Source organism: Lissotriton helveticus, chromosome 3_1 (genome assembly GCF_964261635.1).
Source record: "Lissotriton helveticus chromosome 3_1, aLisHel1.1, whole genome shotgun sequence".
NCBI lineage: Eukaryota > Metazoa > Chordata > Amphibia > Caudata > Salamandridae > Lissotriton > Lissotriton helveticus.
Window position 1 is genome coordinate 1,642,935,042 of NC_136061.1, and position 26,278 is coordinate 1,642,961,319.

The 26,278-nt window shown below is 39.0% G+C and overlaps 1 protein-coding gene across 1 annotated transcript in view; it reads right to left on the reverse strand.

Moving 5' to 3' along the window:
* Window positions 1–26,278, reverse strand: part of MARCO (macrophage receptor with collagenous structure) — a 179,090-nt gene that overhangs the window by 13,245 nt on the left and 139,567 nt on the right. Inside the window, exon 12 of the mRNA XM_078682381.1 lies at window positions 20,017–20,193. Within this exon, the coding sequence (XP_078538507.1) occupies window positions 20,017–20,193 (177 nt within the window). The remainder of the gene's footprint in view (window positions 1–20,016; window positions 20,194–26,278) is intronic.

The following is a 26,278-nucleotide window of genomic DNA, read 5'->3' on the forward strand; positions in this document are numbered from 1 at the left end:
TATTATGGTCTGCACTCACTAAGTAGTGTTCACCAATCACAGTACATGAGTCACAAATGCAAGTCCAGAATCCTCACCGCTGACCACCAATGTTATATTTGGGGGTCTCTCGTTGGCACAGGTAGGTACTTGCCTCTAGTCAGGATAAGGGGATTACACTCCTAAATAACCCCTGCTTACCCCCTTGGTAGCTTGGCACGAGCAGACAGGCTTATCTCAGAGGCAGTGTGTAACGCATTTGTGACCATATACAGTAACCCAGTGACAACACTACAGACGGACACCACACAAGGTTTTATAAAAAAAAAATAAGTATACTTTATATAGATTTACCACAAGACCATAAATGACTCAAATACATAATACTGTTACTTTAAGATGGTAGATTTAGCTTAGTTCAGTTCCGTTCTTAAGATGCAACACTTTGCGTCAATGTACCTTATGTTGCGTTGCACTTCCACGACAAGCAATGTTGCAGCGAGGGAAATGCGGCAAAGTTCAAGTGCAAAGAAAAAAAGACGTGAAGATCTTCCAGATGCGGCATGCTTCTCCGGGGATGCGAGAAGTTCTCGGTTCGATGCGTGGACTGCAGCGGCGACACCCTTGTTCAGAAGTGCGACGGCAACAGCTTCAGTTGCGACACTCCCACGATGCGTGAAGCTTCCGCACAATGCGACAACTACAGCGGCGACATCCTTGTTCAGAAATGCGACGGGAGCAGCTCCGATGGCGGCGCACTTCTCAGGGATGCGCGGCACTTTCCTCGATGCGGTGCAATGTGACAGTTCCAGCGGCGACACCCTTGTTCAGAAGTGCGACCGCAGGCACAGCGACACGCTTCTACCTCATTGCGAGACTCTTCTCTCGATGCAGTGCTGTGCAACAACTCCAGCGGCGACACCCTTGTTCAGAAGTGCGACGGCAGGCAGCAGCGACAGCGACATGCTTCCTCTTCATTGCGGCACGCTTCTCTCGATGCGGAGCAGTGCGACAACTCCAGCGGCGACACCCTTGTTTAGAAGTTTGACGGCAGCGACGGCGACACACTTTGTTTCGTTGAGTCACGCTTCCAGCTCCTTGCGACACTCGGTCCCACAGAAGGCCCAAAACAGCAGCAGGCACTTCCACAAGGACTCTGGGGAGCTGGGGGTTGAAGTCTGTTGTCCCTAAGACTTCAGCAGGAGCCAAGTTATTTTCCAAACACTTGGAGATCGTTCACAAGTTGAAAGCAAAGTACACAACGTTCCTTACTCCTTCCTTTGGCAGTAAGCCAACCACGCAGTCCAATTCCCCAAGCAGCACTTCAGCTTCGGAAAAGTCTCTCCTCAATTTCTTCAGGTTCCTCTCCTCAGAAAAGGTTTCTTCTTGTAGTCCAAAAGTGATCTAATTTCATGGGATCAGGGTCCCAATATTTATACCCAAAAATCATTTGTTCTCTGAAACCAGTTCCAAACCAGTTCTGAAGCACTCTGTTTACCAGACTTCTCCTTTCCTTTCACAGTGCAGGGCAGAAACATCAGATGCCCCACAGGAGGTGGAGCCAGCGGATCACTGACATAACCTCGACAGACCGAATATCGACTGGACAAAATATCGATGACTAATTATCGACAACAAAATTATCGATTGACTATACTTAAACAACAAACCTCAAAAATATCGAAACCACAATATCGACTACTAAAAACAACGACTACAACAATATCGACTAACAACATTATCGATTTCTAAAACATCGATTATTACATATTTATATGAAAAACAGTCAAAATATCGAATACAAGAATATAGATAACAAATTCATCGATTTTTAAAAATATTGCCATTAATACATCCTAGAATAAATGACTTTATTATTTATAAATTGAGTCATACTAATCATAATTATTCAGGTATTGTTTATATAAATAGATAAAATATATTATATATTTTCCTAACATTTACAACACACAATAAATACAAACATACATTTTATAATACATAAACAATGTTTCGAACCACTAAACATTTCTTACAGCAAATTATATATATTCCTCCACTTTACAAATATCAAGATAACATTACCTATACTAAATAAGGCCTTACACATTAAATAAACGTTAATTGGCGTCACCCATATAAGGAAATCAATTAGCATAACAGATAAAAAAATTCAAATCCACAAATAAAAACAGACTATCAATTTAAACAACCAATCCTATTTCTGAAACAATTAGACTAATACTATATAAACGAGATCACAGCAAACTAAAAATGCAGGATACATCTCCTAACTAAAGGAAGACGAAACTCTGCAGGATTTCTGAAAGAAAACTGATTGACTTCAACATAAAGAGAGCTACACATATCTAAAGTAAGTACTACTACATTATTAGTCAGCGAAAATGTGACTCTCAAACCTCACACCTATGTTTAAAAGCCAAATACCTAAAATATATGTATTTTTTTTACTACTCATCCTACAGACAAAAAGAAAATACAGAAGACCTACACAACACCTGGACATCAAAAGTTACATATAAATAAGTAAGTATATATTTGAAATGTAAATTCGACATTTAATAGATAGGTAGCTAAATAGAAAGTAGCTAAAAACCTCTATCAAAATATCATAAATAGTAATAAAATATTTGTACACATTTTCTCTACTTCCACAGGTACAAAAAGATATACACAGAAAATAACAGTTTGAAGAACATCAACACCTGAAAATAACTACTTGAAATCATCAAAAGATTTACAGGTAAATTAAAAATGTATTACACTGTATAATTTGATTAGAACATTATTTTTTCTAAAAATGTAATGACATTCTCTTTTAATTACCTCCTAGCACTACAATACAATCATGACTGAAGGAGCTAAATTCATTTATTCACAAAAAGGGAAAATGCTTCTTTGTTACATGGGATATGTCTACACTCAAGAGAAACAAAAAGATTTGAAAGTGTTTTGGAAGTGTACGAAATATTATACCAACAAATGTTATGGTAGAGCTATAACTCAGGAAACTACTGTTACTTATACTAAAGAACATAATCACCCACCCAATGTAACAGAAATAGAGATTAGACAAATGCTAGATTCCCTTAAAGAAGCTAGTACTAGAACTGATCAACCAACAACTGCTATTCTGAAACACCATTTAAGTGTACTTCCCCAACATGCTTTTAGCCAATTACCATCTATCGAATCCCTTAAAAGAACTGTAGCTAGACAAAAAAGAGCAACATGCACTACTCCTCCCACACCAAAAACTTTAGAAGAAGTCCAAATTCCCCCTGAACTCTCTGTAACTCACAATAAAGAAAATGTTATACTCTATGACAACAAATCTAAAGATAAAAGAATTATACTGTTTGCCACAGCAAACAACATGACTAAACTTACCCATTGCCAAACTTGGATGATGGACGGTACTTTTTCTGTATGCCCCAAACCTTTTTATCAATTATACACCATCCATGGTCATTTCCAAAATGCAAATATTCCATTCCTTTATGCCCTTCTACCAAACAAACAGCAAGCTACCTATCAAGAAATACTAACTGAAGTCATTCAACATACTAACAACTATTTTCCACAAAAAATTATCATTGACTTTGAAAAAGCAATGATAAACAGCATCCTTAAAACATACCCACACACAGCAATACAAGGTTGCTATTACCACTTTAATCAATGTATCTGGCGACATCTACAAAAATCAACCTTGAGTATCCAATACGCCACTGATAGCACATTTGCTTATCAAATCAAAAAACTCATTGCCCTAGCCTATGTTCCACTAACAGATGTAACTGAGCACTATAACTTATTAATAGACAGCCCCTACTATAAAAGAAACGAAGATAAACTAAGCCCTATGCTTGACTACTTCGAAGACACATGGGTAGGAAGGCTACACAGATCTGGCCATAGAAGACAACCCAAATACCAAATAGCTTGGTGGAATGTCTACCTTAGCACACTAAATAAGGAAGCAAAAACAAACAATGCAGTTGAAGGATGGCACAATGCCTTCCAAGCAACTACAGGCCGAGGAACGCCTACCCTTCACAAATTAATACAATCCTTACAAAAAGAACAGAGTTACCAGGAGCTCCGAATGGAGCAATCAGTAACTTTGATCGGACCTAAACTCACCAAAGAAACTAAACAAATGTATAACACACTCCAAAGTCAAGTTACCCTCTATCCAACTAGCAAAGGACTAGAATATCTATCAATGATTGCAAAAACAATTCTTTAAAACATTACATAACTATACACGTCAAATTAAGCATTTTTTTTCTAAAATCCTTGATTATAACATGTAACAATTTGCAATTAAATTATCAAATACATAATATTAACATATATAAAATGTATTTAGATAATGTATTTACAAAATGTTACATACAACGTAAGTAAAGCAAAATTTAAAACAGTTTCCCCACCCATTAAATGTTCAGAAAATACTTACATTTCTGTTGCAGCTTCAAACGTAATCCAATTCCAAGCAATCCATACGACACCATTGCAAAAACCCATACAATCCATGGAAGCCCAAAAAAAAATGCAAAAATACAAGCAAATCCATAGCGACTCCTTTCCACTTTAATAGACACGAGATACGATAGAAAACCCGAAAAACAGTAATGTAGAAAAAAAACGCTCCAGGAAAACTTGAAATCCCCAAAATTTGTGTGCAAAAATAAGAGTATATAATACTCGTCACACAACTCTGATCAAAAAAGAAGGAACTCCTCAAAAACAGTGAAACGCGACGATAACCTAGAAAAAAAAATACATACCCACCCACACAAAAACACCCATACATATATAAATACACATATTTGTACACCAAACATATTATCTTAGTAACATTTAAACATATTACCTCACCTCACACACCTACAACAAAAACGCGGTAAAAATCAAATATCGTACACTCTACCTAACACCGAACACACAATCTTCTCTTAATAACTCTATCTACATAAACCTAAACACATCACACATACACTAACAATAACTTCATTAACTTGTAAAAAACAATTAAAACAAACTTACCCTCTCTAACGCGAAGCAGCATCCAACCGCGATCTGTTGAAGCACCAAATAAGCCTAAGTAACATTACGCGGTTAAAAAGTAGTCCCTGTATACAGCAAAATCCTCTTTAATTTCTATATTCCAACACTTAAAAAAATACACAGAGTATTATATTAAGTGTAAATAATTATTTAAATTGTATAAAATTATTTCATAAATATTCATTACTTTGAAATAATTATTCAACTGTTATGTGATACTTTAAATAATATTTGATGATTTATAAATACATTTAGAAAATAATGTATATGTAAAAAAAAATTGCATATATAACTTTGTTACAAATAAATTGTTGTTAAAAATTGCAAATATTAGTTTAAACATTATGTATGTATATAAAAAAAAAAAATTGTGTTTATCTATGAAAAAATTAATATTATAAATATGTTCAATATTCATAATAATAATTTTAAAAAAATAACATGACTTGGTAAAAAACAAAAATGTTACTGTTACAAAAGAAATGTACATATTTTTCTATGACAATATATTCAATGTCTATGTGAATAAAATATGTGTTAATAAATAAAAAGTACATATTACCAATTTGTTTCTTTAACTATTTAAATTACAATATATGTAAAAAAACATAAAATTATGTTAATATCATTTATGTGTTAAAAACATATATATGTACTTCATATATTTTTTGGGATAATAAAAACTGTGTATTAAAAAATTTCAGTAGAAATAAAAAATTAATCTCTACTTACAATTTTTTTTTTATATGTTAATAAACTGTTTTTCATTTATTGCATTTAACCCTGTGTATGTTTCCTTCTTTATTATTGTATATAAATATTAATTCCATATGAAATTTTCTTTATAAAAATGCCTTATAAATTTTAATATTTGTAAAAATGTATTAATATTTTAAGTACTACAATAACAATAATTATAATGAGAAAATAAAAGTTCTATGTAATGTAAAAACTTTATTATATTATCCTACCAATAAGAAGTATTTATTTAAAAATTGTTTTCTTATTTCCACTGCACCAATTATAAACTCACAAAACCATACTACACATTAAAACCATACAAATTACAATTCCCATTTCACCAATTGTAAAGTCATGGAAGGTGCTGGACACTGAACCCATACTAATTACTATTCCCACTCCAGTGGGTGCAAGAGTAGGGAAAGTAAATACTTCATATATTAATAAATAAATAAAAAAATAATATCTATATAATATTTTTAACAAATGATTAACTATTTAATTTAACATAATAATTAATATTTTAAAATTACTAATTAACTATCATTATTTATATTACTTACCTATTAATAATAATTTACAACTAATTACCAATAATTTATTAGATAATTAAAAATTTATTTTTCAATTTTTTTCTATTTAATACAATTAAATAAAAGATGTATTAACTTTTAACACATACTTTTACAACGCATACCTTTACAACGAAACTTTAACAAAGCAAATACCATTACACCACATTAATTTACAACAAATATTTTTACAAAGCATATACCTTTACAACGCATAACATTACAACATAACTATTTATAATTATATAATATTGTGTTTAATGTATATTAATAGAAATATTTTTTATTAAATGTATTAAAAATTAACTAATTTAATGAAAATTTAAATTTACCTTATTTGTACCCTGTACCCCTCTAACCTAAAACCCCAAACTGACCCTGAACCCTAAAAACACCCCTTTACCCACAAACTGAAAACTGACCCTGAACCCAAAAAATACCCCTTTAGCCACAAACTCAAAACTGACCCTGAACCCTAAAAATACCCCTTTAGCGACAAACTGAAAACTGACCCAGACCCCTAAAAATACCCCTTTACCCACAAACTGACCCTGACCCCTAAAAATACCCCTTTACCCAAAAACTGAAAACTGACCCTAACCCCTAAAAATACCCCTTTATCCACAAACTGAAAACTGACCCTGAAACCAAAAAATAGCCCTTTACCCAAATACTGAAAACTGACCCTGAACCCTAAAAATACCCCTTTACCCACAAACTGAAAACTGACCCTGACCCCTAAAAATACCCCTTTACCCACAAACAGAAAACTGACCCTGAAACCTAAAAATACCCCTTTACCCAAAAACTGAAAACTGACCCTGAACCCTAAAAATACCCCTTTATCCACAAACTGAAAACTGACCCTGAAACCAAAAAATACCCCTTTACCCAAATACTGAAAACTGACCCTGAACCTTAAAAATACCCCTTTACCCACAAACTGAAAACTGACCCTGACCCCTAAAAATACCCCTTTACCCACAAACAGAAAACTGACCCTGAAACCTAAAAATACCCCTTTACCCAAAAACTGAAAACTGACCCTGAACCCTAAAAATACCCCTTTACCCACAAACCGAAAACTGACCCTGAACCCTAAAAATACCCCTTTACCAAAACACTGAAAACTGACCCTGCACACTACATATACCCCTTAATCCCCAAACTGAAAACTGACCCTGAACACTAAAACGACCCCTTTACCCAAATACTGAAAACTGACCAAGAACAATAAAAATACCCCTTTACCCAACAATCCAAAGCTATAACATTTTTTATTTATTTATATACTTACCAACACTTACGTTGTAATGGTATACAATGTAAAAATACCTGCCTAGTTAAAACATTTAATGTAAATACATTCCTTGCTATGGTTTTAGCGTTGTAAAAGTTTCATTGTAAAGGTAGTGCATTTTAAACGTTGTGTGCTAAACGTTTTATACATTATTTAAATATTAATATTTCCTTATTTATTATTATATTACTTCCCAATCTATTCCCCTCTAAACAAACAACCCACTCCAGAAAAGTACAAATGTAATGTAACATAATTAAGAATTAAACAATTAGATTACATTATTTAGCAAATATATTTTAAATAATGAACATAAATTTTTTAATGAGCAATTAATTAAATATTACTACCAATTAATAAAATTACATATTTAATTGATTATAATTTAATTACTTACCACCCTATTTCCCTATAAACTCACAACCCCCACATAACATAAATTACTTTAAATAACATAAATAGCAATTACTCAATTAAATTATATTATTTACCAATTAAAATTTATATAATTAAAATACATTATTTAATTAACAATTATTATAATATTACGACCAATTATTAATTTAAACTTTTGTAAATAATAATAATAACATTACTTACCACCCGATTCCCCGATAAACCCACAACTCGCTACATGACATTAATTTAATAAAATTACATAATTAGCTATTATTCAATTAAATTAATTACCAATTAAATTTATTAAAAGTAAAATATATGATTTACTGAACAATTATTTAATTTGAAATACCAATTAATACATTTACATATTTAATTATTTACAATTAAATTACTTCCCACCCTATTCCCCTATAAACCCACAACCCACTACATGACATAAAACATTAAATTTTACATTATGAACAATTATTCAATTTAATTAAATAAATTACCAATTAAATTATATATAATTAACATATTTTATTTAATTAACAATTATTGAAATATTAATACCAATTAATTAATTAACATATTTAATTAATTATAATTACATTACTTCCCACCCGATTCCCCTATAAACCCACAACCCGCTACATGACATAAATTATTTAAATGAGCATAATTATCAAATAATCTATTAAATTAAATTATTTACCAATTAAATATTATATATTAAATTAAATTTTAATTTAACAATTAATTAAATATTCATTCCAATTAATATATTTACATATTTAATTAATTATATTTAAAATACTTCCCACCCTATTCCCCTAAAAACCCACTACCCTCTCCTAGAAATTATTATAGTAATTTAATAATTTTTTTAAATTATTAATAATTTTTTCAATTATTTCTATATAAATAAATAAATAAATAAAATATATTTTAACAATAAATGTATTTATAAAACATTAAAACAGTGTACATTTAACTATTAGATATTATTTATATCCATATTAAGAGTCGATATCATGACAGTCGATATCATGACAGTCGATAACACAACTTTCGATATTTTTAAACTACTAAACAAATCGATATTTTTTACTAACGATATTACTTACTCGATATTTTATCTATCGATATTTTTTTACATACATAACAATCGATAAAAATTACATCGATATTACTTACCTCGATATTAATGCCATCTCGATATTCTGTAGTCGATATTATGTCCATTCGAAATAAAAAACTCGATATTAAGACTGTACACCGGAGCCAGCATTGTGGAAGGGAAATACAGTCCTGGAGCACTTTGTTGACAGGACTCCTTCTGTTCTTTCAGTGTGCAGGGCAGAGACATCAGCCGCTCCCCAGGAGCTGGAGTCAGCATTGTGGGAGGCAGCACAGCCCTATTCAAGGTTCAGGTGCAACTCCTCCCTCCCATCTAGATGCAGATCTCTCTAATCACCACTAGGCTGACTCATCCTGTGTCTTGGAATCCCCCAGCCCTGTCACTCACAATACCAGACAAAGGAATACACAACCTAGCAGAGGCAGCCTTGAAAGGTTAGGTAAGCAAATACCTACTTTCTAAAAGTGGTATTTGCAAACACAGAATGTTAAAACCAACTTCACTAAAAGATGTATTTTATCATTCTGAGTTCAGGCATACTAAACCCGAATTTCTACAATGTTCTCTGAGTCAGTTAGGATTATAAAATGTGATATTTCGAACAGCCCATTTTGGCCTACGGAGAACAGGTAGCCTTGCATAGTGAAAAACGAAAATGGCTCTAATCACTATTAGGACTTGACACACACATCGGGGCTGGTCCTACCTTATACTTACAATGCACCCTGCCCTTTGGCCTACCATAGGGGTGACTGATATGAAGAAAAGGGAAGGTTTAGGGACTGGCAAGTGGGTGCACTTGCCCAGTCAGCATGACAGTACCAGACTGCACGTAGGCTCTGCAATGGCAGATCCTAGACACATTTTACAAGGCTGCTTCAGTGGGTGGCACAACCAGTGCTGCATTCCCACCAGCAGCATTTGGATTTACACGCCCTGGGCACTCTCAGTGCACTAGACTAGGGTCTGACAAGTAAACCAAATAGCCAAACATGGAACCACTGATTAATACATCAATTTACAATAGGGAGCACCTGCACTGTGGCACAGGACAGCAGTGGCACAGTGCCCAAAGCATCTAACACCAGCAAAAAACACATGAGGCAACAGCAAAAATTGAAGGGAGACCCACGCCGATGGTGCCAGGTCTAACAGTTATATATAAAAATAGCCTTTGTATTATAATGAACACATTAGATCATATTCACACAATGTACACTGTGCCAACGGGTACCAGCAGTATTTACAGGGGATTATATACACCTGACAGGGCCAATTGGACCACTGTCAGAACCATCATAAGGTGAAATTAGCAAATGTAGAACATATACGAACTGTAGCACACCTTATAGATGTAGAATACAACCAGTAATTGTAGCACAAAGAGTAAAGGTAGAGCACCACCAGTAACTACTGGTGAAATACTGAACTGAGGCCTAGACCCTGCAACATAAATCACACTATGCAATAATCATCACATTAGGTATAAAGCACAAGATGTGCCAACCTCCTAAACACTAAATCACATTAGGCATAGGTATCACCAGTCTAGACACATTACGCAGTAATCAGTGCCTCACACCCTGAACCGGACCCCAGGCCAACTGGCCTCTCACAGTGGGTTCAAATGCCCAATGTCCAGAATGTCAGGGCTGGCTGCAAAAGCAGCTAAGCAAAGTGCGCAGTTGACTTGCCTAAATGTAGCAGCTCACGCACACAACAAACAATGAGAGTAGGGTCTGAGGGCGAGTTTACCGACCGACCAGGTGCATGCCCCAAAATACAGTATTATCACAACAAAATACACCTGGGGGTCACAAAAAAAGAGTCAAAACAGAGTGGATCACAACACCAATGCTACACAAAAGACACCAGTGAGGACATCATCCGTGTTAATAAAATGCAGGCCACGTTGAGGCTCAAGAGCATATGGAGAAATAGTTCCCATCAGAAGCCACACTGTACCGCCCTCTTTCTCATCATTTGGATTCTCCTCACCCAGGAGACAAAACGGCCGGTCAGATGTTACCGTGACCGATATGTGTGAGATAAGGGGTGGTGTATATAGTACAAAAAATTGGACGTGGCTACTGTAAAGGCAGTGTTAAAGTGGTAAGAGTGTTAAGTGAGGGAAAATGTAAAATTAGGTGATCAGGTGGACAAACAACATTTATTAGTGTCTCCCAATCCCTAAGGTTTAAAAAGCAAGTGTAAGTGCGGGTTTTAAATAATCACCGTACTCAATAGTGGTCAACATGTTTCTGCATTATATTGAACATAGTTTCAAAATGCATTCTTCAGGACCGAAAAAATAAAAACACTGCTGCTTAGATTAAAGAAAATAAGAACAATATCACCTGACCTTCAGGTACATACTCAACCGTATACTGTTGCATCACACGGTATTAGATCCACACGGCAAGACAGACAAAATAGAAAAAAAGAACATGAATATGTCATATTCCTATGAATTATATACTGTGATGAGTACACATTCACATGTATAAAGACAAACATTGCCAATTGGCAGACTCACCCAAATATGATGGTTGAGAGGCTCTCAACCATCATATTTGGGTGAGTCTGCCAATTGGCAATGTTTGTCTTTATACATGTGAATGTGTACTCATCACAGTATATAATTCATAGGAATATGACATATTCATGTTCTTTTTTTCTATTTTGTCTGTCTTGCCGTGTGGATCTAATACCGTGTGATGCAACAGTATACGGTTGAGTATGTACCTGAAGGTCAGGTGATATTGTTCTTATTTTCTTTAATCTAAGCAGCAGTGTTTTTATTTTTTCGGTCCTGAAGAATGCATTTTGAAACTATGTTCAATATAATGCAGAAACATGTTGACCACTATTGAGTACGGTGATTATTTAAAACCCGCACTTACACTTGATTTTTAAACCTTAGGGATTGGGAGACACTAATAAATGTTGTTTGTCCACCTGATCACCTAATTTTACATTTTCCCTCACTTAACACTCTTACCACTTTAACACTGCCTTTACAGTAGCCACGTCCAATTTTTTGTACTATATACACCACCCCTTATCTCACACATATCGGTCACGGTAACATCTGACCGGCCGTTTTGTCTCCTGGGTGAGGAGAATCCAAATGATGAGAAAGAGGGCGGTACAGTGTGGCTTCTGATGGGAACTATTTCTCCATATGCTCTTGAGCCTCAACGTGGCCTGCATTTTATTAACACGGATGATGTCCTCACTGGTGTCTTTTGTGTAGCATTGGTGTTGTGATCCACTCTGTTTTGACTCTTTTTTTGTGACCCCCAGGTGTATTTTGTTGTGATTATATAAATGTAGCAGCTGCCCACTAATTGTTGGGCAGCTGTGAAATCAAAGAAAAGGCATGGCCTGGCCCTCTGAACCCATGTCCAGAACGGTGCAGCTGACCTCTGTCTGGCGGGCCTGCTGGGAGTATGCAAATAGGCCCAGGCACACCTGTGCCCTCTGGGCCTCACTGGCGCTCTCAAATTAACTATGCCCCCTCGTTGGGAGTGGCCCGCAATGGCGGGACCGCTTAGGCACCGTCAATGTGCCTCGGTGGAGCCCACTCCGGGACTCTCAACATACTTTGCGCCCACAGGAAATGGCGCTGGCACTACCAGGCCGTGAGTCGCCCACTGGGACTCTTGAAGAACAAATGCTACCCCAAGTTGCAGTGGCCCGCTCTCCTGCGGGGCCGCTAAAAGACACAGGCACTGCCACCACTGTGCCTTATGGGCACTGAGAATACACCAGTTCTGCCCCCCCCCCCTCACCGGGGTTTAGCGGGACTCCTCTCGCTGCTCTCCCTCTCACTTGGGTTGTGTCACTGGAGCGCAGGGTAGGCTCCCTTCTGATTCCTCTGAACCCCGCCAACGAGCCTTCGTCCAGCCTCACCTCACTTCACCCGGGCCCCCTCCTGGGACCCGTGACTTTGCAATGGGAGCCCGTGAGGCTCCCGGACTTCCTCCTTAGGCCCCGCCCACAACCAGGCAAGGCCGCCGTTACCCGCATCGCAGCTGCGATGCTTTGTCTTCCCCGGCTGCGGCGGTGATTTCTGTGCAGATCGGGGCAATGCGGGGCCAATACGGGATAGGCTCCCATTTTTAGGTAATTACAAAAGCGGTGTGGGCAACCGATAAGTTTATTAAAAAAAAACAACAAGGCAGAGATGTGGGGTTTAATTTCATGCATAAAGCGGGGTGGGCTCCTGCCAAAGAGCACCACAATGCGGTGTGGGCACCCGCTTTTAATAATCAATCCCAAAGGTGGCAACAACGGATGCAACTGGTTTAGGGGAGCTTTGGAGAACTTTGTTTTGCTCAGCTCCTCTCTCCTTTGTCAGGTGGGGGTTCAGGGATCAGACGCACCACAGGGGGCAGAGCCAGCATTGTGGAGAGAAGGCACAGCCCTATTTAAGTCCCAGGTGCAACTCCTCCCTCCCATCTAGATGCAGATCTCTCTATTCACCACTGGGCTGAGTCATCCTGGCTCCTGGAGCCACCCACACCACCCAGCACCTGTCAACCACAAGCCAGACATGCAATCAGACCAGGCAGGCAGACACACAGCACACAGAAATGCCAACTTCTAAAAGTGGCATTTCTCCACCAGTCACCATACATCTGCACACACCATTGCACAGCATTTATTCTAACTAGTTCACATACTAAACTCGCCCCTTCCCTCCTCTCATTCCAGGAATTTCCATGGACACACATATCCCCCATGCGTTCCTATGGGCGAGCAGGCCAATCTCACCACACACACACTTTACACTGGGCCATAGTGCTAAAGTGTGCAGAGGCCAAAAAACTACTAATATCAGGTCACAGAAAAGGCTAAAAGCTTTAAGGGTGAACCTGCCAAAAGGGCCAAATCCAACAGTAACCAAAATTCCATCAATTCTGCAGGTGGAGTAAAACATTCCGCCCACTCCTAATAAAAAGAAAGAGTCTCCCAAAGAGTACCCAAACAATGCCTAAGCGGGGAGCCCAGAGCCACATTCCATTCAAAGGGTGGGGAGTCCTGGGAAATTATTTTGCTGGTGTGTGCTATGATTGAAACAGCTAGGGCATAAGAGGGAAGATGCTGTGTGCACCAAGAATTCACACACTGGAGACCATCCCAAAAGGCATTGTTAGTCTAGGGATGTCGTGGAAGTTCTACCTAGGAAATGCAAAGGGTAAACGGAGGCTACCTTAGTTTCCTGTCTACGGAGGAAGTTAAATTCTTGGCGCACTGGCCTCCAAGTACGGAGAAATATAGGCAGTGGCCAAAAATCAATTGGGTTGAAGTACAGGCCCTGAGAGATACAGGTGCTATCATAACCATGGATATGTACCAGCTGGTTTCTCCAGACCAAATACTCTCCGATGAAGGATACCGGATTGTCAACTCTGACAATGTTACAAAGTCACATCCCTTAGTATAGTAGAGAGTTGTTGGGAGGGACCTCTGGCCAAAAGAAGGTTGCTGTGTTTGCTGCCATCTAAATGCAATGTCATCTTGGATATTACTTTGAGACTTCCTCATGGGCAAAGGTGGAGGGAAGAACCCATGCAGAGATTCTGGGGCTTCCTGAATGGGCATGTGTCTCCACAAGAGTACAAAAGACCTCAGAGGGAAAATCAAGGGGTCCAGGAGCCAAGTGTCAAGAGAAAGGGAAGAAAGACTGGGGAGCCAACTTCCAAAAGTCATAAGGCCCAGAAGGAGCCTAACCCTGAGGGGGAAGGCCTGGTGCCCAAAGAAAAGGCTTCTTGAGTAAACCTTTCAGAGTTGGCAACACCCCAACCCCTTCTGATCCTTCAGCTAGCAAAGGGAGAACTGTGCTTGTGGTGTCTGGCATGTGGAAAAGTCTCTCCAAAGCCCCAGACAGAAGAGGTGGACTCCAAGATTCAGTTGGCTGACTTTGTGTTACAGCATCAGGACCACAAAAGCTACAGAAGCCCATTCTCTCCAGTCACTAGCCTCAATCAACTAATCAACACTGACTGCTGACATGCAGCCTGGATAACCATTACTCAAATTTCAAAGGATGCATCTGAGTCTGCTGGTTATGGAAGGGTTGCTGCAGTGCAGTTTGGTAACCCAAGACAGACACTAGGCGTCACCAATGGGAATCACTGGTTTTGCTGTGACCAGAAACCAGTAGTCTAATGGAAACTAGATTTTTGCTGGAACACAGAAGACTCAGAAGGACATCGACCCTTGTGGCAAAGTCACCCCACCTGGACCTTGGACCAAGGAGGACCCTGAGGAAGACCCACTGTCGACCGCTTAGCATCATTGATATCTTCAGCTCACTGTATCTCTTGAATCAGACCACTTTATTGAAGTCAATGGCAGTTCACCCATGGAGCCTAGACCTACAATTGAGACGGATTTAGTGGCTAGGTAAGTGTCCCACTACTCCTCATTGGCACCCAGACTTTCCCTCCTAGGTTTGATCGCCCAAGGTGGGGCGGAGTACTCAAAAACAACTCTTTAAAACTTTTACAAAGTTTCTAAACTTTACAGTCACCAATAATTGGTTGTGTTTTCAAGCGAAAAGCTGTGATGTACATTATATTTAATAGTATGTATATCCCAAATGCTCCAGTGGATTTTGTTAATTTTGGTGTCTAAAATTCATAATAAAAAATCTATTTTTATAAATTGGTGTTAGATTTCTTTTGTGTTGCATGACTTTCTTATATTGTTGTATTGGTACTGTTAAATGCTTTAAACTTGTTCCGTTGCTTAAGCCTGACTGCTCAAAACCACAGCTACCCAAAGTTAAGCTAAGGTTTAGCAAATGAGCCTGATTGGACCCAGGTTAGTTTCATGAGTGTATTCCAATGTGAGGTCGCACAACCACATTATACAATACATCACATTTACTCACATGGGCCTTCTTGGTTCTTCAATCCATGCTTTTCTTCCCTGCCCTCTCCACTATTAGCACCAGATAGAAGAGGAGAACTCTAAAAGTCAGTTGGTTGACTTCCTATTACAACAGCATGGCCACAAAAGTTGAAGAAGCCCATTCTGACTGACTGCTGATATGCAGCCCGGAAGGTCAAGATTGCAAAAACTGAAGATTCACCACCTGAGTCATGTGCTCAGTTGTTCTAATCTACTTCCTATATAGTCCTGGAAACAAATTAGTCTACATGATGTCTACATCATCTCCAGGCCTGGAACTAAAGGGAAATCTTCAATGGTGTCCTAAATCTACTATTAAAATTCAAATACCAATTTGCCTGGACAGGAGGGGTGGGGGGTGGGGTGCATGGCAGCCAGTTCTCAACTGGAGGTGTGTTTTCAGATAAGGAGTTTTCTCTGTACATTAAGGGGCATATTTACAAGGAAATGGTGGAGCGTGGCATTAGACACCTTGGCTTAACACCACTCTCTGGAATTTCTAAAGTGCAGGGCTGCACCATATATACACAACAATATGGTGCAGCCTGCATTTCCCCCTGTGCTGGTGCTAAATTTAGGAGCCTAGTGCCAATGCAGGCACCCTTGTACCATAGAGAAAGGGTGTCTGTGTTGAGGGGAAGATTGTTTATGTGCAGATAGGTGTCCCTAAATAAACATAAACAATATTTAAATTGTGTTTTGTAATGTCTGTGTGTGCTGCATAATGCAGCACACATAGAAGTGGCAAAATGTCACCTTCCTGCACTAAACAATCAATGGTATTGTGCTGTTTCTATGTGTGCTGCACAATGCAGAACACATGGTAAGAGCAAAAATGAGGAGAAATAAAGCATTTCTCCTTGTTTCAACTGTTTAAGACCAGGTTTAATTTTGGCGCTGCCTCCTAGTTATGTCACCCTTGTAAATAGGGGCAGTGTCCAAATCAATCGGCATTGCGGTGGAACTCCCATCCCTTTCACGCTAAGTATAGAGTGAAAGAACGCCTTATTTACAAGGCAGCGTTGAGCCACGTTAAGTGGCTTAAACCTGCCTTGTAAATAAGGCAAAGCACACATAGGGGCTCATAAACTTGCCCCTAAATGTGTAGAGCATCTTAGAGAGTCTTTTTCTCTCAAGGTCTTCACCACAATTCATGCCCGTTGCTCTATTTTATAATTAACGGACAATCCGATAACAGGAAAATGCATCAACAATTTTAGGGGCATTCATTACAAGGGTCTTTCAAGCCTGACCAAAACATTTAGGTAGTATTGTCTACACCACACATCTCAGTGACAGCAGAGTGTTTTCCAGGCCAACTCAACACAGTGGCAGCCATTCACATCATCTATGCAATTAAAGCAACAGGAAACTAATAAACAAGCAGGTTTTCCTCTATTTCACGAACATTTGGGTCCCATTTTCAGTAGCCCTATTTCTTCCAGACTCAAGAACCAACTTCCTGTTTTCTTAATTTGGAGACAGAGGGCCAGATGTAGGTAATTCTAATTTACCGATTCATAAATACCGAATTTTACCGATTCGGTATTTATGAATCGGTAAATAAGAAGGTGGGAGTTGTAGGTAAATTTTTATTTACATTTACCGAATCGGAAACATTAGTTATTTACCGATTCGGTAAATACCGAATCGGTATTGCCCATTGATTCCTATGGGCTGTGAAGCCCATAGGAATCAATGGGAAATACCGATTCGGTATTTACCGAATCGGTAAATACCGAATCCTGCAAGGGTGCTGGGGGTGTCACTTTGACACCCTCTAGCACCCAGACTACAGGCATGTGTGACATGTGGCACACAGACATGCCCTAAGGGCATGTCTGTGTGTCACATGGCACAGGTGTGCATGCACAGATGTGCATGCACACCTGAATTCGGTATTTTACCACACAATAGGATTGGGTGGTAAAATACCGACTCTTAAGGGCCTGTGGCACTTTTAGGAGTGTCACCTACATTTGGATTTACCGAATCGGTAAAAATACAGATTCAGTATTTTACAGAATCAGTAAATTTACCGAATCGGTAAATTTACTGATTCTGTAAAATAATGGCCCCTACATGCCGATTCCTAACTACCGGTCGGTAACGGCCGAATTCGGCCGTTACCGACCGGTATTTCCTCTCCTACATCTGGCCCCAGGTCTGCTAGCCCAGTCAATGAAGGAGTTTCTTCCACCGTGGAACCTGTGTCTTCTTTATGTCTTCCCACCTTTCATTGTTATCTCTTTTTGAATTTCAAAAATCAAAATGCACTTAACATCCCAGGTGACAGCGGCTCTGATATGTCCCTCTTAAATCTTGTATCCAGATCTCTGACATATGGCAGTGGATGTCTCAGTCTCACAGGTTGCTTCCACAACCATGGTTCTCTCAAGCAAGTTCTGCCTACTGGCTTGGATATTGCAAGTGCAAGGCCGTCTCAGAACTTTCATCACCTTTATGAGACTCATTGAAAGACAGGTCAACACACTTAAACGTCAAACATTTTACTGCAAATCTATATTACACGTTTCTGCAATAAATACGCTGTAAAACTGCATAATATGAGCCTCAAATCTTAAGATATAATGCCGATTTTTTAATGCATTAATGTAGGGAAGATTCAATGTTTTAAATGCATTGAGGCACGTATTATTCCACCTCTGCAATAATATCTCTTGGACCCCTTTCACTTCATATACCCTGATATGGATTGTACACATATATTTCTTGCCTTGGTTTCAGTTTCTACAATTGTCAGTGCCAAGGAGAGGACATCAGTAATTGTTCTCATTGGGGTATGTCATTTCTTCATCCTTTATCTGTTTCTGCATAAGCTCAGATTAATAGTTATATCAATAAAGAGAAGAGACTGACAATGACTCGCTTATTTATAAGACATTGATGATTCAAGGTCATTTGATAGTTCTATCCCAAATAGTGATGGGCATTGTAGCTTTTCTTTGTTCATACTTTCAAAATGTTATATTTTCCGTGCTGCTATTTCATTAAGTAGCAAGAAAGTAATAAATAAAACTGACCTCAACATCCCTAATAAAATTAGGACTTTCCTACATTAACAACTTGGAAAATCTGCATTTAAAACTGGGCTAAAACATTATGCAGCATGCAGTTAAATCCTGGAATATTCTCCTCCATAATGTCATCTGATTGAGCGCTCTTCCTAATTATGTCTATTGTAGCTGTTTTTTTTACTATTGCAGGATTTACTTTCAGTATTTTGGATGCCTGTTTGCAAGTCTTACAATGAATATTAAAACCAAGCACATGAAAAAAGTATACAGATGTAAGTCGCATCTGCCACATGTGTGCTTTAAGGAAAGCATTTGATTTAGAAATAGGCTTGTTTAAAGTGTTTTGAGACCTGTTGTATGTTACTTGTTTTTCATCATAATGTGCAGTGAGTTGCCATGAGATGAGTTTCTTCGGACAATATTCCTGCTTCTATGAAAACCTTTGAACATTTTTATTTTTTAGGGATTTACTAAGTACAGCAAACAGCAAGTTCAAAGGAGTGATTTTCTTTTACTCTATCCAAAATTAGCAGCAGAAACATGTATGGGTCTTAATTTACTTTGTACCTCGATATAGCCTTTTTAAAATGAGTTTTATCACCGTCTCTGGGTGGGGGACTAGCTTAATGGCTCTTAACTGACAGCCCCACAAACATGACCCAAGTTGAAGGCTTATATAATGTGGGGAAGTACAAAGACTCCACCCACAATCACTCATCTTTCGTATTCCAGATTTTAGTGAGGGATACATAAAGATGCATTGGAAAAATCATGATCCAAAGAGAAATGCTATAGTGTCCAGTTTATTTTTAAGAATGGAGTCTTTTAAAATTCTCAACTTACCCGGTTGTGCAACAAATGTTGAAACTGCTCTGGAAAATCCAAGCATTCTGCAAACTACTGTTCCATCATTGATATCCCACTCATCATCACAGATGGTTCCCCATTCATCATTGTAGTTTACTTCTACACGGCCACGATTTGAAGACCCAATAATTCTCACAACAGGGGGTTGAAACACTGTTTGAAGAAAGATAAAATGTAACACATACAAAAATGTTACGCAAATTGTAATGTCAGATCAGATCAAGATCAAGTCACTTTATTCAATTCATCATAATAAATTATAAAAGCAAATACAATAAATAGGTATTGAAAACAACAGAGATCAATAATTTTTTATAAACTGGAGGAGTTGAAAACTCCCGCTAAAAACCATGAGATATTAAAACATACTGTATGACTCTAAAAAATGGTTGATAAAGTAATCACACGTTGAAATATCAATTGAACTGATTGCTTGTTTCATCAATGTATCAAACATATCTGTGGGATTTGAAAGGACTCCATGAGTATTCTTTATTTGCTTTCTTTTTAGATCTAGCCTAGAGTTTAAATTGCCTCATGTTAAAAAAAAAACTAATTGTAAAAATACATACTTCAATGCATACATTCAGAAAAGCCCTTATCATCCATTTGTCAGTTCACATGTCATTTACATTTTAAGTCTGCCTAACATAACCTACAACACCGGGCAATGGGTCCTGCTACTTTAGCCATTGGCTTCTTGCATTGTGAGTGATAGCATCTTTCTGATCACTGTGAACAGCTGCCTAAAAAAGGAGTGTACTTCTTTACCATCTCTGGAGTTCCTGAACAACTAGGCCAAGCTTTAATTATTAAATATTTATTTTTATAGGTTTCTGTATTTGCTGCATGTTTGTTACTTATTTGCAAAATATACATGTTAGCAAAAACGACAACAATTAAAAAACACTGCACTCTTGCCAAGGTCAGACTTGTTTGCTTTGTCAATGTTTATTTCCATTGGGGGAACAATTAACCATTACAATAACATATAGATGTAAAAGAGAGACATAAGAACAATACATATTCTTGACTACAAGGAGGAACATATAAAACAGTTCCAGTGCTAAACCAAGCATGACACTCTGCACAAAGTATCAGCATATCTTCAAGTTTCATTCAATCTCCCTCTATCTATATATGTATTTGTGTGTGCATGTGCAAAGAAAAAGTTTAAAGTACAGTTATGGTAAGCTTTGATTATAACACCTCAATATATGTTTAAAAAAAAACTCAGAATCTTTGTCAAAAAGCCATTGTTAAAGTGGAGTTATATTTACGAAATAAAGCTGAAAACCCACTTAAATTCACTATGTGGTTAAGACCACAATTAATAATGCTATAATTTGAACGACAGCTACACAAATAATGATTTACAAACCAAATGCAAGGCTAGCAATCTCCTCCTTGATGCAAAAGATGTATTTGCAAATGACAAAAATAATCTTACAGATGAGATTATGCACAGACTTACAAATAGTAAATCTGTACTTACCAATTTAAACTAACCTGATTATATAGTTGTTGATATTTTTGCTATGATCCTAATAGGCGCTAGGGACCCCAACCCCAAGACCAAAAACATTCTCCCCGCAACACAGGCACCCTTGCACTATGGTGCAAGGGTTCATGAGTCGGCTCATGGCAGCCAATTGTGCACCCAGGCAGGGGAGCACAGGGATCCGTCATATCATTGTAGGTATGGCGCATCCCTGTGCTTTGAAAATGATTCAGTGCGGCACAGCAAAATGGCTTGCAGCACCGCGCTGAGTCACTTTCTCTTAGATAAGGCCCAAAGTCTTTGACTAATAATTGCTCAAAACTACTGAATGGCTGAATGGATTTAGACAAAATCACAAAAAGCACTCTTTTTGGTTAATGATTGAGCTTTCTGCTAATAAATGGAGAAAGCATGTTTTGGGGCCCTCCCATTGTATCGTTCCCACTTGATGGATCACCCCGAAACTTTCCGGGATGGAGCTGAGGTGAATCTCTTTTTTTTTTTTAGAACTAACTCCAAGGTGCTGATGCTCCTGCTAATATAGGGAGGCAGGTCTGCAATTAGTCATATCCTATTCACAATATCTCTGGGGATCATTTTTATCTTTTTCAATTACAGCAACAGCTAAGGTTGAGTTTGGGAGATATGTCAACTTGGTATAACAATTGACTACCAAGTTTCCTATAAATGCACGATTGGACAGACTCTAACTTTCTCAGTCTCAATGAGAATAAGAATTATTTCATGGTAATGGGCCAAGATTCCCATGGGAAATCCAATAAACAGACATCAACCAATTTCAATGTCAGCAACAGAGCAATAATCTCAGGGGACAGGTTTAAAATTGGAAGAGTAATATTCATTAAGAAGATTTCTGTGGCTCATCCAACCAACTAGTGATATCATCTATTAGTTGCAATCAATCTCAAATGAAAATAAACATTAAACAAGTCAAATCCCTCCTAAAGGAAAATCACAGTCCTACTGTATTAAGAGATACCTAGCATTAAGACATTGCAGGTTCTATATAGTACAACAATTGGCACTGTGACAGACCTTTCTTCCAGAAGACATGTCTCCTCTTTCTAGAGCGTGGTATATCCGTGGCCAGTGCATCAAAGGACCCATTATAAATCTGTCGTACTGTTGCAGAAAACTGGTCATGGCACAGCAACAAACTATTCGAAACATATATGTAAAATGGATCACCTGTATAAAAGGCGTTAGCTCAAGAGGATTCCAAAAAAGACAGAGGTTACATAATTCAAAATTGGGGGCAAAAGTTTCTTTACTTGTATCCTAATTAGCTCCCTTCTAGGCAAGTATTGTGTCATTAGACTGCACCAAGATAAAGTGGAGGCCCTATTATAGCAGGATCTCCCCATATGTGAACACAAAGATTTAGAGGACCATCAACTACCAGACATACATCACGACTGCATGAGAGCATCCCTACGTCATGTATGGGGCTCTGCTATTGGATTTTGTCTCTCTTGGCTGGAGAAGTGGCGATAACAAAAGGTATAGGAAGTCAGCTCATTTTCCCTCTGAAACAAAGAAAAAATTACCTCCTATTCTCAGTCCTCCACCACCGAACAATAGCACAAACCAGGCCCCACATGGCTGGTGTCTCCCATGCAGCCAACTACCATAGCAGGACATGCAGTGGAATTGTAGTAGAAGTTGGGAGAAGAGGGAGTTGCCCTCTTTCCCCACACCTTTTACTAAACCTCATCTGAGATGGGTCTTATATTGATGCCCTCAAGGGCCTCAATTGTTTACCTAGCTGTTTTTCCAGATATTCTCTACTGCCAATGATAGCAGTGATATTTGTGTTTTTGTCTATCTCATGGAAAACCTCCATGTCAGCATGCGGGTCACTATGTATATTGTTAGGATTTTGCCCTCTACAGTCCTCTTTCTCTTGCCATGTACACAGAGCCCATGTGACGCTAGGTGGGGTTAAAAGGCTGAATTTCCCTGTTTCCGGTGCTCGTTATCTAGCATTGTGGTTCCTGGTTCTTGCTGGGAGCTATATTAGTACTTTTGGGAATACTGATTTATTTCACGGGCTCGTGATATTTCCCTGTATTGTGTTCTTGACTCTATTTCCCCTTTTGGATTCCCCTGGTCTTGTCCCTTTGTGTTTTGTGTTTGTCTCTTGGTTTTGTTTGCTGTTAGCCTGTTTCGTTTCGTTTTGTCTCGTTTTTTGTGTAAGTTCCTATCGTTTGGGCATTGTGAGTCATTTTATCCCGTCTGGGATTAAGGAGTGGCTGGGGCTCCGGCGCTTCTTATTTGGGAATCGGTGGTCCGGCGGGATTACCCGGTGATTCCTGGTGTGGTTGTGTGATCTGACGCTGCCCTGCACTTCCGCACATTTTGCAGTCTCTCCGCATCGTTGTGTGGAGGCGGAGTGCCGGTTTGGGCGTTTCCGCGTTTGAGTCAGCGCGCAACGAAGCCTGTGTTGCGCTGTGCTTCAGCCCCTGTGTTGACCTGTGTTGGTCCCTCCTTTTGCTGAAGGAAAGGAAGACTCCTAGTGGACTTGCAAACGGAGGTTTTTTCAGTCGTTTTCACGACTTTTTCCTCCTCTTCCCCCCCCCCCCCCTGGCCCCATTGGTTTCAGTCTCCTGAAGCATTACCCCTGCTGCCTAGCCCTTTCTTCCCCTGGTTTCCCCCCTTGCCTGCCTGCTGGACTCTGCATACACTCCTGGACGGAGCACTCCACCCGGCGATTATCAAAGCTTTCGTGGGTAAGGAGGAGTGTTATGGGGTGGTGTGTGGGGGCATGAGAAGAGAAAGAGGGCTGGTGTATTTAGGATTTTGACATTGTGTTGTTTTTTGTGTGGAGGCGGAGTGCCGGTTTGGGCGTTTCCGCGTTTGAGTCAGCGCGCAACGAAGCCTGTGTTGCGCTGTGCTTCAGCCCCTGTGTTGACCTGTGTTGGTCCCTCCTTTTGCTGAAGGAAAGGAAGACTCCTAGTGGACTTGCAAACGGAGGTTTTTTCAGTCGTTTTCACGACTTTTTCCTCCTCTTCCCCCCCCCCCCGGCCCCATTGGTTTCAGTCTCCTGAAGCATTACCCCTGCTGCCTAGCCCTTTCTTCCCCTGGTTTCCCCCCTTGCCTGCCTGCTGGACTCTGCATAGACTCCTGGACGGAGCACTCCACCCGGCGATTATCACAGCTTTCGTGGGTAAGGAGGAGTGTTATGGGGTGGTGTGTGGGGGCATGAGAAGAGAAAGAGGGCTGGTGTATTTAGGATTTTGACATTGTGTTGTTTTTTGTGTGGCAGACGGTGATTCAGCCAGTCCCCTGTGATACAGCACGTGGAGTTACGTGGTCCTGGCAGAAGGACTCTTTTCCTTGGAGAGAAGACCTAGGATCCCTTGTCTGTCCTTCCCTTATTCCCGCCCCCTGTCCCTAGCCAGTTCGTTGGCCCATGGTACTATCTATGGTGTGAGCCACGGAGTGGTGGGTTCAGAGGAACGGGGTTATCTTCGCTCCTGCAGTGCATGGGCATAGGTGGGCAGGAGCCAACATATATCCTGACCCTAAACTTCCTACTCTATTCTGACATGCCCATTACTCTGCGTTGTCTGAGTTACATAATTGTTCCATAGTCTATTAGACTTACCTTGCCCTTAATCCATTGTGATGAATGCTTGAATTAGTCCATTACCTCACCCATCCCTGCCTCCAGATCAAGGAACTTCTGCTTCTTAGTACTATTTTGCTCTATCCTGCTTCCATCGCCATGGTACCGATACACCACTATGCCAGCTACAATTTCATTGTTGCTGGTCAATTGTACATGACATAATGTATACCTAGCCTCAATAAAAAGTTGGATAAGGAAAGCGTTTGGAATATTCGGCCCTTTCAGCCATGTATTGGCCTGAAATACGTCCTCATTTTATATTTTTTGTCTTCCCTTTGTCCTTCTTAACTACCTACCCTCTGTTGAATCACCCCCATATCTTGGACCCTGCTTGAATTTCTTAATAATACACGTTCATGGGAGGATCCACAATCAGTGGTGGTTCATGAAGTGTACTCCCTTCTCTCTTCATTCAAATCAAAGAATGAGGAATTCCTAGGCCTACCTCCAAAAACAAATCTAGAGCTCACCTTTATATTTGTCTGTATAACAAGGATTAGCTGTAACCAGTTTGAATGATGACTCTATTACTTTTCAGAACTACTCTCATAACTGTTCCTCCACCCATAATGGTGGCATCTAGGATTCATTCTCTACCTATTCCTCTTGCTCCAAGAAGTCAGACACATTCTCTGTCCTTCAATCCTTATTTGCACTCTCTGTCCCGTCCCGTCTATTTTATTTGTGTTTTCTTTTTGTGTTTTAATGTTGTTTTCCTTCTGTTAAAGCCTTTCATAACTGTATTCATGTCGACATCAGCCACAGACATTGAAGGGAATCCTATAGGATAGCTAGCAACTGATAAGATTAGGAGGAGGAAGGCTTAAGGGATAAGTTCTCCCATTCTAAAGTCTATACAGGTTGTAATTTACTCCTCTCTTCTCTAGGTGGTCATTGACACCGTTGCAATGCCACTCATCATGCAATGATGGGTTATGCTTGGCTCTGCAGCACTAACTTGGCTATATCTCCTAATATACTAAGGGCCAGATGTACGACCTCCCAATTTGCAATCCTGCAAAATCTGAACTTTGTTGGCATTCAGAGACTTTATCCCCATGTTTTCTCACCCATTAAAAAGTGAA